Source organism: Balaenoptera musculus, chromosome 7 (assembly GCF_009873245.2).
Source record: "Balaenoptera musculus isolate JJ_BM4_2016_0621 chromosome 7, mBalMus1.pri.v3, whole genome shotgun sequence".
Taxonomy (NCBI): Eukaryota; Metazoa; Chordata; class Mammalia; order Artiodactyla; family Balaenopteridae; genus Balaenoptera; species Balaenoptera musculus.
In genome coordinates, this window is record NC_045791.1 from 11493533 (window position 1) to 11508977 (window position 15445).

Sequence of the window (15445 nt, forward strand, 5' to 3'; positions counted from 1 at the left end):
GAGCGTACGGACTCTTGGGCATCTGGATGTGGGATGGAATGTCGACATATACAGGAGCCCCGTCTGCCGGGGTGCCCCTCAGCCAGGTGTGACGGGAGTGGGCCACGTAGCTTACCCTGCAGTCGGGGTGCCCGGAGCACCTGGGGGGCGGGCATCTTCCTTTGTTGAGAGCCACATCTGACCCCAGCGTTGTTCTCACCATGGCCCCTGTAATTTTTTTTTTTTTTTTAAGCACTACAAGACTTTATAATGGTGCTGGCAATAGTCCATGCTAGCAGACAGTGTGATCCGTGAGCCCTGGGGGAGCGGTCGGCAGGGAGTGTGGCAGAGACCACCCGTGTATACCGAGAGCCTTGCAGTGGGACAGAGTCAGCAGATGAGAATACAGCGACTTTACTTGTTTTTTACAAGAGGCAATCTGTGAGAACAGGGGTTTTTAATTCCTGTATTTCATGAACCTCAACCTTCTGGTCTTTGAATAGATGGTGAGAACACTTAGGAGGGAGCTGCACTAGAAAGTACTGACCGGGCTGTTAGGGAAAACTGGAGGGTGCAGATGAGCGGGAGGGCAGCGGCGGGTGTAGGGGTGGCTGTTCAGTGACGACGTCACCAGCATCGTCGGGGAAGCAGGCTTAGGGCAGCGAGACCCTCTCCTGCTCCCGCCCGGCGTCACCACGCTGAGTAGCTCACGGTGAGCCTGGGCCGTGACCGGCCCCGTCTTCCCCGTGGGATTCGGGGGTCGTGTCCGACGGTCGCTCTAGCAGCCGACGGCGGGGAGGCGACATGGTGAAACTGAGATCGAGAGAGCGGAGCACAGGAGGCAGCTCACTCCGCAGGCCTGCTTGCAGGGGCGGCCCGGGGGCTTGGATGTGGGGGGCTTCCACCATCTCCACAGAGTGGGCCGGGGGTGGGGGGGTCTCTTGCTGCAGCCCAGCCGGGCCGTGGCTGCCCGCCTGCTTTCCCGCGGGGGTCTGGCAATTGCGGAGCCTTAGGCCGGGGGTGTCTGGGTGACCAGCGCCCGTAAACCCTGCACTCAGACTCAACGAGCTCTCCCGGTGGCCGGCGTTCCACCCGCGGCGTCACAGGTTGCGGCTGGGGAATTCAGCGTGTGACTCTAGTGGGAAGCTTGCTCGGGTTTCTGTGGACTTCACCCCACACGCCCTTTCTCTTTGCTGATTTTCCTTGTGCGCTTTTACCGTAATGATCACAGCTGGGAGTGTGGCTCTGTGCTGAGGCCTGTGAGTCCTCCTAGTGAATCATGAAACCTGGGGTGGTCTTGGGGACCCCCCCACGGAGAGTGGTTCAGGTAAGGTCCCGCCCAGAGCTGGGGTTAGAACCTTCTCTTCCAGATTCCCAGTCACGTGGTTTCTTTCCCCCCGTCACCCCCCCACCCCCTTTTAAAAAGGAAATATTAAATAAATATTAAAAAGAAGCTACAGAAGAGTTAGAGCCTCTGTGAACAGGAATGAGAGTTTCCATTATCTCATGTTAGCTAAAATCCTTCCTAAAAATTCTGGACCGAAAGGAGAGGGTGAGCCTAAGGAAATGGACCCACATCTTTACAGCCATTATTGTAAAAATCTGGCAGACACACAGTGCTTGGAGAACTAGGCTGTTAGTTCTTTACAAACTGTAGTGAAAGGATCGGAAACTTCATGTTTCTTTGTATTTATGACAAGACAATTACGTGGGATCTCCCCAGCCGCCACCTTAATTTTGTTGGGGACCGTCTCCAAATGGAACAAGACATGGAAAGGATCTCCTACCGTTGTTTGGGAAATTCAGTATCTGCTATGTGTGGCTCCAAGTGGCTGACTGGAATACTTGAATATTCTAGACTTCTTTTATGTCATTACAGGGTTTTTTTGTTACTATGTGAGAACATAGGAGAGTCTTCAGCTTGGCAAGATTCCATAGCACTAACAAAACATTGTGGAATTTGCTTAATGTTTTCTAAAACTTGCGTTTAGTCCTGGAATAAAAACGTTATCCTCTTCCGAGTTTGTTTATTGAGTGAGTGCTATATTTGAGAAGAAGATTAATTGAATCTCTGGGAAATACGGGATGAAAAAGAATGCCTTCCTAATGTCAGCTACCTGACTTAGGGAATAAGAGTAATGATCTGATTTTGGCAGTAGTTTTCTTTGCCCATTTCACAGCTGGGAAAAGAGACTCGTACGTTCTCAGCTTCACTTTGGAGGAGCTGGAATCATGCTTCGGGGCCATGTGTTCAGTAGTTATTGGAGTATGTCATCTGCTGGCTAAAGTCACGTTCCTCCCGAGAAGGGAGTGGAGAGGTTCGGCCCAGTCTTCATTTTAGGAGGTGTGTCCCCTCCGTGGGGTGTCAGCACAGCTGAGCTGCGAACTTCATCAGCGTAGTATTTGGCCATTTTCCGTTGTTTTACACGTATTGTTTTCACAGTTCACACACGTGATGTGTTCAGAAAACAAGTACTACAGGATTCACTTCTAGCTGTCCGTTATACGAGGCCATACGCTGTAGGATATTTGTGAGGTGTGCTTGGAACTAAGGAAAACGTCAGTAGGTGCCCTGTCCCTCACTACCCAAGGCTTCCCTTCACAGACAGGTGCTGTCAGCCTGCGTGCACACTCACTGTCACCCCACTGTATGTGCCAGAATATATTTCCATTCCATATGGTGTATTTTAGTTTGTGAAGCTTTGGTAAAAAGATCACTGATGCTAACTTTCTTCTGGAACCATCACCTGGGAACCAAGCTCCTGAAACAGCAGCAGCCTTAGATCTGATGATAGTTTAAGATAGAACTGAAGATAGAACTGAAGCATGTCAGTGGATGCATTGTAACTATTTGTTAAACTTTTCCTTCCTGTGAACCTACAGTTTTGAATAGCTCTCATGATATTTGTTCATAAAAATTGCATAAACATTCACTAGCCATTATTATCTCATGATTGTATTGTTAAGGGGAGAATTGAGGCTTTCTTATTTTTAATTTTAATTTGCTTGCTAAAGCTTTGGTGTTATAGGGAGGGCCCAGGGCAAAAGCAGATGAGAAATGTGCTCTGTAATACCCCCTCTCATTTTTAAATTTTATTTTCTGTCATTCATACAGAGAGAGTTGACTGGGTTTACAAGATACATTGAAAAAGGCAATTCCTTATCTCTCCTGCCATTTTTCCTTAGAGGCAAACGCCGTCAACTGTTTTTACTGTGTTGTATCTGTTGCCCTGCCTCTAAATACTGTGCATGCACTGCTGTTTCTTAGTTTTGTGTCAATCTAAGAATTTCACTTCACGTTACGGAGGGTGAATTTCAGCTCTCTTTCCTCCTACCCTCCCTCAGGTGCACTTACCGCCTCCTCGTCCACCAAACGTAGTCATGTTTCCATTTTGATTAGGACGATGTTTAGTTGATTCTCTGGTTGTGTATGCTGTTCACAGCTCCCTCTTTCTGTTCGGTGAACTTTGATGACCCTGCCGTCTCTCCCCGCCCCCCGTGCACGCTGTTTCCCTGGGTTAGCGTCTTACCTTCGTCTGCGTGGTTGTCTGCATGCTCCTCTTGCACCAGTGCTGTCTACCCACTGCCGTACGAGTCAGGGACGTCTCCTCGGGCCCGCCCTCCCAGTCCACAGCAGCCGCCTCCACTGCCTCCCGCTTACTTTATCATCCTCCGGGGACTGCACCGCACCTTTCTCTGCAGGTGCACCTGCTGTTTCTTGGAGACGACGTCCTTCTTGGTTTTGTCCCTCATCGTAGTGGTGCGTATCCTCCAGTAGCTTTCTGAGAAAAGATGTGGAGAAGGAAAGTTTTTTGAGTCTGAGAATATTTTTATTCTATCTTGGTACTGATAGTTTGTCAGGGTTTAGAGATCTAGGTTGGAAGTCCTTTTTTTCCTCCAGAATGTTGAAGTTCGTGCCCCCGCTCCCCTGCTTGTGTCCCAGCTTTCAGTGTTGCTAGTCAGAACCCAAAGTCATTCTGATTCTTTATCGTATGTCGAGAACTTCGGTTCTCTTTGTCCTCACCGTCTGTCTGAAGCTTTATGATGATGGGTCTTATATGAGACTCTTTTCATTTCTTGTTGTGCACTTGGAGGGCCTTTCAGGCTGGAACCTCATACTGTCTAGACCTGGGCAAGTTTCTTTAAAAATATAATGACCGCTTGGACTAGTTGGTCTTCTGATTCTCTTATTTTTCTCTCCCATTTATAGCTTCACAGTTTTGCCCTGTGAGTAATGCTCCTGTGAAAATGGGTGTACAAATATCTGTCCCATCCCCTGCTTTCAGTCCTTTTGGGTGTGAGCTTTTTGAGGAACCGCCATTCTGTGCTGCAGCTGCTGCACCATTCTGCATTCCTGCCTGCAGTTGTTACCTCCTGTTGTGTTGTGTTGTGTTGTGTTGTGTTGTGTTGAATAGCTGTCCTAATGAGTTTCTTGTTGTGATTTTGATCCTCATGGAATCTTTGTGGGACCTTTGTTGAAAATCAGCTGACCACTAATACAAAGGTTTCTTGGGAATTCCCTGGCGGTCCAGTGGTTCAGAGAGCCCGGGTTCAATACCTGATCAGGGAGCAAAATCCCATAAGCCACACGGGGTGGCCAAAAAAAAAAATTTCTTTCTGTAATCTCAGTTCTATTCCATTGATCTGTATGCCTGTCCTTCTACTGGTAGCACACTGTCTTGATTAATTTAACTTTGTAGTAACTTTTGAAATCCACGTTTGTTCTTTTAAAGGTTGTTTTGGCTGTTCTGGGTGCTTTTTGTGTCCATGTGAATTTTATGATGTATTTGTCAATTTCTGCCAAAAAGGACAGCTGGGATTTTGGTAGGAGCTGAATCTGTAACGAGTTTGGGGAGTGTTGCCATCTTAACTACATTGCCCTCCAGTCCATGAACGTGGAATGTCTTCCCATTTTTAAGAGTCTTTCATTACTTTCAGCAATTGCTTAGTAGTGTCCAGTGGACACGTCTTACACTTCCTTTGTTAAATTAATTCCTGTGTACTTTCTTTTGGTGCTATTGTAAGCAGAATTTTTAAATTTCAATTTCAGATGGTTCGTTGTTAACGCAGGGAAATACAATTGATTTTTTTTTTTTTAATTTTTTTGCATTTTTTAAAAAAAATTTATTTATTTATTTATGGCTGTGTTGGGTCTTCGTTTCTGTGCGAGGGCTTTCTCTAGTTGTGGCAAGCGGGGGCCACTCTTCATCGCGGTGCGCGGGCCTCTCACTATCGTGGCCTCTCTTGTTGTGGAGCACAGGCTCCAGACGCGCAGGCTCAGTAGGTGTGGCTCACGGGCCTAGTTGCTCCGCGGCATGTGGGATCTTCCCAGACCAGGGCTCAAACCCGTGTCCCCTGCATTGGCAGGCAGATTCTTTACCACTGCGCCACCAGGGAAGCCCACAATTGATTTTTTTGTATCGATCTTGAATCCTGCAACCTTGCTGAACTCCCTGGTTCTAATGGTTTTGCCATGGACTTCTTGGGGTTTTTAAATACAAGATATGTCGTCTGCCAGTAGAGAAAGTTTATTTCTTCCTTCCCAATCTAGGTGCCTTTTATTCCTCTTTTTTTGCCTAAAAGCCCTGGCTGGCACTTCCAGTAAGATGTTGAATAGAAGTGCTGAGAGGGGACGGCATTGTCCTGTTCCTGATCTTAGAAGAAAAGCTTTCAATCTCACACCATATTTTATAATGTTAGCTTTGGGTTTTTTTCTGTATGACTTTATGAGGTTGATAAAGTTTTATTCCTAGTTTCTTGAGTGTTTTTGTCATGAAAGGATGTTGGATTTTGTCAAATACTTTTTCCACATCTACTGAGATGATTATGTAACTTTGTTTTTTATTCTATTGATATGTTGTATTATATTAATTGATTTTCAGACATTAAACCAACTCTGCATTCCTAGGGCAAATCCCACTTGGTTATGGTGTACAACTCTTTATTTCTGCTGGATTCATAAGGAGTTATCGGTCTGTACTTTTATTATGATGTCTTTTCTGGTTTTGTTGTTACTGTAATATTAGCCTCATAGAAAGCATTCCCTCCTCTTCTATTTTTTAGGGGTATATATATGTTTCTTTAATTAGTAGACTTATTTTTTAGAGCAGTTTTCGTTTTATAGAAAAACTGACTGGAAAGGACAGGAGAGTTCCCTTATTCTCTCCTCCCCCGCCCACAGTTTCTCCCATTCTCATCTCTATTTTGAAAGCATTTGTGAAGGATTGGTGCTAATTCTTTTTTAAACATTTGTTAGAATTTACCAAAGGTGGAAGCCATTTGGGCCTGGGCTTTGCTTTAGGGATGCATTTTTGATTCCTGAATTCAATTTCTTTACTTGTTATAGGTCTATTCAGATTTTGTTTCTTCTTGTGTCAGTTTTGGTAGTTTGTGTCTGTCCAGGAATTTGTCCATTTTATCTAAGTTATCTAATTTTTCACATACTGTTGTTCATAGTGTTCTCTTGTGATCCTTTTTATTTTTGTAAGGACAGTGGTAGTGTGCATTCTTTCATATTTTTATTTCAGTAATTTGAGTCTTCTTTCTTCTGATCTATCTAGCTAAAGGTTTCTCAGATTTGTTGATCAAAGAACTGACTTTTGGTTTGTTGATTTTTTCTATTGTTTCTCTCTTCCCTATTTCATATATTTCTACTCTAATCTTTGTTATTTCCTTCCTTTTGCTTGATTTGCTTTGCTTTTTTTTTTCCTCTCAGTTTTTTAAGGTGAAGGTTAAGTTATTGATTTGAGATTTTTGTTTTAATATAGGCATTTATTTGGCTGCATTTCATAAGTTTTGGTATGTTGTGCTTTTTTTTTTGAAGTATAGTTGATGTACAATGTTACATAAGTTACAGGTGTACAATACAGTGATTCACAATTTTTAAAGGTTATACTCCATTTATAGTTATTATAAAATACTGGCTATATTTCCTTTGTTGTACAATATATCTTTATAGCTTATTTTATACCTAATAGTTTGTACCTCTTAATGCCCCTATATTGCCCCTCTCCCTTTCCTCTTCCCACTGGTAACCACTAGTTTGTTCTCTATATCTGTGAGTCTGTTTGTTTGTTTGTTTGTTATATTCACTAGTTTTTTTTTTTTTTAGATTCCACATATAAGTGATATCATACAGCATTTGTCTTTCTCTGTCTGACTTATTTCACTTGGTATGTTGTACTTTCATTTTCATTCATCTCAAAGTGGTATCTAATTTCCCTTTTATTTTCATCTTTGACCTGTTTGTTATTAGGGCTGTTTTGTTAAATTCCTACATTATTTGTAACTTTCCCATTTCTATTTGTTATTCATTTCTAATTTTATCCTATTGTGGTCACAGATCATAATTTCTGTGTTCTGTGTTTTCGGTTCTTTGAAGTTTATCGGGGCTTGTTTTATTGCCCAACATGTGGTCTGTCCTGGAGAATGTTCCATGTGCACTTGAGAAGAATCTGTATTTGAAATGTGCAGTATTGAAGTCTTCTGTTACTACTGATGAATTACTTAGTTCTCTCTTCAGTTCTGTCACTTTTTGTTTCATATATGTTGGGGCTCTGTTCTTAGGTGCCTATAATTATGTCTTTCTGATACATTGATCCTTTTATCACTGTAAAAATGTCCTTCTTTGTCCCTGGTAGGAATTTTTGTCTTGAAGTCTATACTGTCTGATATTACTATAGACACCCTAGGTCTGTTTTGAACACTGTTTGCATGGATTATCTTTTTATATCCTTTTACTTTCAACCTTTGTGTCCTTGTGTCTAAAATGAATCTCTCGTAGATAGCATGTAGTTGGGTCTTATTTGTTTATTCAGCCTGAAAATCTTTGCCATTTAATTGAAGTGTTTAATCCATTCATATTTAATGTAATCCTGATAAGGTAGACTTTATTTCTGCTATTTTATTTTGCTCTTTGTGTTCTGTATGTTATGACTTTCTTGTTCCTGTATCCTTTCATTACTGCCTTATTTTGTAATAAATAGATATTTTCTAGTGTGCCAGTTTAATTTTCTTGCCGTTTGTTTTATGGAATTATTAGTGTTTGTTCTGGGGATTTCAATTAACATCTTAAATTATAGCAGTCTAGTTTGAATTATTATTCTTAATTCTAGTATTAAAAACTTTACTCCTACATAGCCCTATTTTCTCCCCTCCTCTCTGTTGCTATTCTTGTTATACAAATTACACCTTTGTACATTATAAGCTAGCCAACATAGAGTTTTTTTGTTTTTTTGTTTTTAATTTATTTTATTTATTTTTGGCTGTGTTGGGTCTTCATTGCTGTGTGCGGGCTTTCTCTAGTTGCGGCGAGCGGGGGCTACTCTTCATTGTGCTGCGCGGGCTTCTCATTGCAGTGGCTTCTCTTGTTGTGGAGCACGGGCTCTAGGCACATGGGCTTCAGTAGTTGTGGCACTTGGGCTCAGTAGTTGTGGCTCGTGGGCTCTAGAGCGCAGGCTCAGTAGCTGTGGCGCATGGGCTTAGTTGCTCCACGGCATGTGGGATCTTCCCGGACCAGGGCTCGAACCCGTGTCCCCTGCATTGGCAGGCGGATTCTTAACCACTGCGCCACCAGGGAAGCCCCAAGATAGAGTTTTATAATTATTGCTTTATGCAGTGTCCTTTTAAGTCATGTAGGACCAGAGAAGAGTTAACAACAAAATATAACATTTGTACTGTCTTTTATGTTTACCTGTGTTTTATATTTACCTTTGTAGTTTTTCATCATCTCTTGTGATGTGTGGGGGATTGGTTCCAGGACCCCCTGTGGTTGCCAAATATCCATGGATGCTCGAGTCTCTTATATAAAGTGGCGTAGTATTTGCATATAACTTATGTTCATCCTCTTGTGTGCTTTAAATCATATCTAGGTTACTTACAATACCTAAACACAATGTAAATCCTATGTAAATAGTTGCTGGCATGTGGCAAATTCAAGTTTTCTTTTTTGGAACTTTCTAAAGTTAAAAAAAAATCTTTTTGGTCCACGGTTGCTGGAACCCCCAGATGTGGAACCCACGAATATGGAAGGCTGACTGAACTTTTACTGGTGTTCTTTATGTCTTCATGTGGATTTGGGCTCTTGTACTGTGTTCTTTCATTTCAATTCGAAGGAGTCTTATTTTATTTTTCGCTTATCAAGAAATGTCCTAAATGCTCCTTCATCCCCCGCCAATGCCCCAAGTCTGCACTTTATTATATTGGTAGTATGGCTTCATGTAAAGACTGAAGTGTCTTTGGTCCAGAGAGGATTCTCCGCTTCATTTTTGAAGGGTGATTTTGTTGGATATAGAATTCTTGGTTGAGATTTTTAGTCAGGACTTTGAATATATTATCCCACAGCTGCCTGGCCTCCATTGTTTTTTGTTTCTTTTTTAACATCCTTATTGGAGTATAATTGCTTTACAATGGTGTGTTAGTTTCTGCTTTATAACAAAGTGAATCAGCTATGCATATACATATATCCCCATATCTCCTCCCTCTTGCGTCTCCCTCCCACCCTCCTTATCCCACCCCTCTAGGTGGTCACAAAGCACTGAGCTGATCTCTCTCTGTGCTATGCGGCTGCTTCCCACTAGCTATCTATTTTACATTTGCCTCCACTGTTTTTAATGAAAAATGAGTTACTAATCTTACTGGGGAGCCCTTGTACGTGATGAATGGCTTCCCTATTGTTGTTTTCAAGGTGTTCTCTTTGTCTTTTCTTTTAATCCTTTGCTTATTATGTGTCTAGGTTAGGATCTCTTTAAGTTTATCCCATTGGGAGTTTGTTGAGCTTCATGAATTTAGAATGTTTTTGGTCATTATTTCTTCATATATTCTTTCTGTCCTTTTTCCTTTCCCCTCTCCTTCTGGGATTCCCATTAAGTGTATGTTGGTATAGTAAGAAGATAATCTCTGAGGCTCTGTTTGTTTATTTATTTATTTTTCCTGTTCATTTTTCTTCTGCTTCTCAGGCATGATAGTGTCAATTGACTCATCTGCAAGTTTGCTGCTGCTTTTTCTCCCAAATCACTGAAATCACTGTTGAGCCTCTCTAGTGAATTTTTATTTTTATTTTTAAAAAAAATTTATTTATTTAATTTATTTATTTTTTGGTTGTGTTGGATCTTCGTTGCTGCATGCGGGCTTTCTCTAGTTGCAATGAAAGGGGGCTACTCTTTGTTGCAGTGCGTGGGCTTCTTGTTGTGGTGGCTTCTCTTGTTGCGGAGCACGGGCTCTAGGTGCACAGGCTTCAGTAGTTGTGGCACACGGGCTTCAGTAGTTGTGGCTCGTGGGCTGTAGAGCGCAGGCTCAGTAGTTGTGGTGCATGGGCTTAGTTGCTCCGTGGCACGTGGAATCTTCCCGGACCAGGGCTTGAACCTGTGTCCCCTGCATTGGCAGGCGGATTCTTAACCACTGCGCCGTCAGGGAAGCCCTGAATTTTTAATTTTAGTTGTTTATGAATGTTTAATTTCATTTTGAGAATTTCTGTATGATTCTTATATTTTCTATCTCTTCATTGATATTCTCTATTTGGTGAGACCTTGGTTCTTATATTTTCTTTACTTCTTTAGAAATAATTTCCTTTATTTCTTTAAACATATTAATAATGGTTGATTTCAAGTATTCATCTAGTTAGTCCTTTAATGATAGTTTCCGTGACTGATTTTTCCCCCCGTGGATGGGCCATGTTTACTTGTTTCTTTATGTGTCTCATAATTTTTTGTTGAAACTGTTGAGTTAAAATTATGTATTGTGGCAACTTTGGAAATCACATTCTTCACCCCTCCCCAGGCTTGCTGTTGTTGGTGTTTATTGTTTTTGTTGCTCATTGCTTGTTTAGTGACTAATCTGAACTAATGCTGTAAAATCTGTATTTTTTGGTTGTGTGTGGTTACTATAGTCATCTGTGCTTGTTTAGGTTAGCATTCAGCTGATGATTGGACAAGGGTTTCCTTCAGTGCCTTTGCTGAAGGCTCCGTATGTTGGGACGTGCTTTCAGTGTTCTGGCAGGCAGTTTATACGTTCCTGCCTTTATGTCTCTTTACCACCTGCTTGTGCAGAATCTCAAGGTCAGCCAGAGGTGAGACGTTAGTGCCTTGGGTCATTCTCAGGCATGCACACAGCCTTGCCCATATACGTGATCTTCTAGATTCCCAGGAATGTGTCAGAGGTTTTCAAAGTTTCCTGAGAACGTCTCGTCCTCCAGTTTTTCCTTATAAGTTTTTTGGTCAGTTTCTTTGTCCCAGCGGTTATTGCCATGTTAAATAGTCGTTGTGGATTCTTTTTGATTGTGGCCTCAGGGAAAAGGGTCTCACACTGAACATGCTCTGAGTGAGGTGCGATAAAGACAAGCCCTGTGAATGGGGCTTCAGGGATATGCCAGACAGGTCAGATAATGACAGTTCTCTGGGAATGGGGATTCTTAGGGGCTCCAGACTTGTTCAACTTTTTCTAGTGGTTGTGAGGCTGTTGGTTTTCAGCCTGAGTTGAGACGGAAATAGGGCACTGCAAAGCAATGGAAAACTTAACTGTTCTTACCAAGATTCAGCCTTTTTGCTTGAAGAATGCTCGGATTGTTGCAAGCCTTTGTTTAATTTCCAGTTTTGGAAAACTTGATTTTGCCAGATTTTGCTGATGTTTTCTTTGCTTCTTTGGAGGAGCAAATTTTCAGAGGTCCTTACGGTGCCATTTTGAAGGGCTCCTCCCCGTGTGCTTTTATAATTATAATATTTTCTCATCTCTTTGGAAATATAAATGATATATTAGAAACTGTTCGTAGTCTCTTCTCTAAGTTGGGATTTGGGGGTATGTGTGTGTTCCTTTTGGTCTCTTTCATATTACAAGCTGTGGCCATATAGCTTATAATCCTTGGTACCTGCTCATATTTAAGAGTAGTGGACTGAAAAGCCAATTATAAACTCTGAGTGTAGAGCTGGAGCTTGTTTACCATGAGATTGCTAGTATTTGCTTTTAGGAAATTATTTTAAACTTATGTTATAAAATATTCTAAGAAGGTGTAATTAGATCTAAATCTTGCAGTAAAATAAACACCAGTTGCATTGAAGAGTTGAAAATAAAATTTAAATTCAGAAAAATCAGAGGAAAATGGTATTGGGTTATTTGTCAAACTAGTGAAGAAATTTATTTTATATTTGGGATCCAAAGATTTAAAATTTAAAAAGTGCAAAAAAATTGGTGGCTTCAGAGGGTAATCATTAGTTATGTATTCAACGTCTTTGAACGTGTAAAACTCACCCTTTCAGACTTGTGCAAGTTGGTAGATCCTGGGAGAGGCATTTTGTATTGCTGTGCTCAGAGCTAGGAGACAGAAGGCATCCCCAAGGGAGGATTTGTTGCTCTTGGACTGTCATAAAGCCAGGCTCCTGCGATCCGGCGGTGGTCATCTGGACAGGAGCCATTGTCTAGGCAGCTATTGAGACAGGAGCTGGAAAGCAGCGGGAAAGCACGCCTGCCTGAAGTAATTCTGAATTACGGTGCAGGTGCCAACAATGGTCATCATCTTAGCCTTCCCATACCTACTTGTTTGGGCCTACCGGTTAGGGGTCCCGTGGCCACGGTGAGGAGACCCTACCTGCGAGCTACAGAGAATCTACAGGTGCTTCCACAGTTGCCATCGATAATGGTGAACGCTCTCCCAGGAACGGAGGAAATACTCGCCCCTCCCAGTGATTTCAGGGACAACCAGCTGGAGGTGCCCTTTGTCCCCGATGTGCAGCCTTGCAGACGTGCTCACGTCAGAGGGTGTGACTGTGATGCAATAAAGTGGTAACTTGGTCAGGGCAGGCCCCGGCAACCTGTGTAGGGATATTATTTATGGGCTTGTTAAGCCAGTGGGGATCTTTGTCACTTATAAAAGGGCAGGTGATGGAAACATCATAAGAACTTGATTCTAAGGCATCTTTCCAGATTTTTAGTAACCACGGGAGTTGCAAGTGAGCAATAGTTTTACTCATCTGGTCCTAGGATGACAAATAGAACTTTAACTCAGTGCCGACTTTGATTCATTGGTCGTAGCTGCCTGGAGCAGTTTTGGGAAGGATTCTGAGGCTACATCTGGACTTAGATGGAAAGATGGGTTGAAAAGATCAATATCCGCCATGGGACGGGAAGCAGGAGGGGCCATGTTATCAGGCTGGTTCATCCCCTTCACTTACCTCGTGTTTGCTCATGAGTATTTTTGGCTCCCCTGTTTCTTAGAATGTCACAGTCTAAGTAGAATAGAATGACGTAGAGGTAAGTAGGAGCTCTAGAGGGTGGGACCTTCCCACACTCAGCATCTAGCTAGCTCAGTGCTGGCTCAGCCAGTGAACGAGTGCATTGGCTGAGACCAGAGTGTGTGAACTACCTAGTTTTCCACCTTGCGGGCGGGGGCGGGACCAGGCACCAGCCTTCTCATTGGGTGATGTCACCCTCCTGCATGACGTGATGTGTGGTGTACACAGAATACCAAAGATAACATAGGTCCCATTCCTACACCCAAGGGGCTTCCATCCTGGTTGGAAAGGAAATCAAACATGTTTGAAATGATTAGAGCTTGTATGACAGGCTGGTTTGTAAGAAAGTGCTAACGTTTCTAGTCTAGTCCTGGAAATGGGTGGTGTAGGTTTCAATGCAAAAGTGCGTGACTTTGGAATCTCAACCTTTAGGCTTATTCCAGCATATCTGTGTTCGCTCGGAAAGCCTCTTTTTTCTTGACTTTTCCTACAAGGTAAACCCCGCCCCCCCCCCCCCAAATTTTCCTCTCATTTTTGCTGTCACTAGGATGGAATATTTGGTGGTTAAGGAGTTTTGCTTCTTTTAAAATGTCATGGTGAAAATGATCCACTAATAGAAAATACATGTCATGCAGATTTTTAAGCTGAAGATTATCCAGTCACAACATTTGCTTCTAGAGAAATTATTTATAGCATTTTTAACATAAGCAAAAGTCACAGAAAAGCCTTTGTACTGTAGTATCAATGCATTTTGAAAATCTTTATCCTGAGTAATCAGCAGTCTGTGCTTAGACAGAAATAGGAGAAATAAACACATTTCATGATGCATACGTTTTGTGTAGAGACGTCAGTCAGTTTAGTATAATGTCTGAGAACCTGGGCTCTGGGTTCTTACTCTCAGGGCTGACATCTCCACCCTGACCAAGTGTGTTACCTTAAGTAAGGGGGTTTTGATTTCCTCGTCTGTAGTAGGGGATACTGATAACCCCTTATACAGCTGTTACAAGAATCAAAGGAGATCTTTCAGGTAGAGCTTAGGTCGGTGCTTGGCTTGTAATAAGCAGGTGCTCACTCATTGTTGGCTATTGATAATGCTGTTAGCATAGCTACTGTTGTTGTTAGGTGGGTCTGTTATCAATGAGTGAGACTCACCTTCAGTGTATACTATGATTGTAAATATGTTAATGTAATTGTAATATGGTTAATAGTTTGTATAATATATATATATATATTTTTTTTTCATACAGGTTGAATGTAATTTTTACAAAATTTGATGAAGTCCAAAAATCTGGAAACATGATACAGTCTGCAAATGGTGAGTAGAAAAAGCAACCATTCTACTTTTGCTTTTTCACTTCCACTTTTAGCATAAGTATTACTTACACTATATACTATTTCTGAATAGCTGAATTTGATACCTTGATAGGAGTTTCTAGGTCTCAGGATTTAACCTCCATGTACCCACTTTCCCAAGCTCGAAACTATGGAGTTGTCATTGACTTTCTTTTATAACCTGCGCTGAATCCATCAGCTAATCCTGTTGCCTTTATTTTTAAAACTACGTCTAGAATCCCAAAGATTCCCCGTGTAACTGCTTCTCTCCTCCCAGTACAAGCCGTCACGGTGTTTTGCCTGCACTCCTGATTTTATTCTCTCCCCACACCTAAAGTCTGTTTTTCACTCAGCAGCCAGACTGATCCCTTTAGAATGTAGCGCAAGTAACGTTAATCCCTTGTTCATCAGAATCCTGCAGAGCTTTCCCAGCGCAGTGACTCACGGTGCCCCACCGGGCCCTGCCTGACCTGCGGCAGCCCCCATTCTGAGGTCATCTTCCATTGTTCTTCCTGAAAGTTCTCTTGGCTCCAGCCTGTTGGCTTCCTTGCTGATTTTTAACATGTTTCTCCTGCTTCAGGGCCCCTGTGCTTGTGATTCCTTCTGCTTGAGGCGCTTGTTCCCAGCTGTCATTAGGGCCTCGTCCTTATTCCACCCAGAGCTCGGCTGCGGGCCCACTTTCATTACACAGGCGTCCAGAACAGCATACCCAGTGTTGTAAGGGAACGCTCTCTGCCCTCACCTGGCTTGACTTTCCTTCTTAATGAATATTACTGCACAACTGTTTTTTTGTTTATTCATGAGGGTAAGAACTTTGTTTTTTTCCTCTTCTTTATCCTTAACGCCGTTTGGAAGTCATCAGAAAGTCCACTGCCAACAAGAATTTTCTAACGTTGGATACATCATTGTATCAT

At 42.3% G+C, this 15445-nt stretch overlaps 1 protein-coding gene across 11 annotated transcripts in view; it reads left to right on the plus strand.

The window, feature by feature from the left end:
• Positions 1-15445, plus strand: part of CLASP1 (cytoplasmic linker associated protein 1) — a 263250-nt gene that overhangs the window by 99231 nt on the left and 148574 nt on the right. For all 11 annotated transcript variants that reach the window (XM_036857233.1, XM_036857234.1, XM_036857237.1 and 8 more), the window contains one exon: positions 14447-14514. In XM_036857233.1, coding sequence (XP_036713128.1) covers positions 14447-14514 — 68 coding nt within the window. The remainder of the gene's footprint in view (positions 1-14446; positions 14515-15445) is intronic.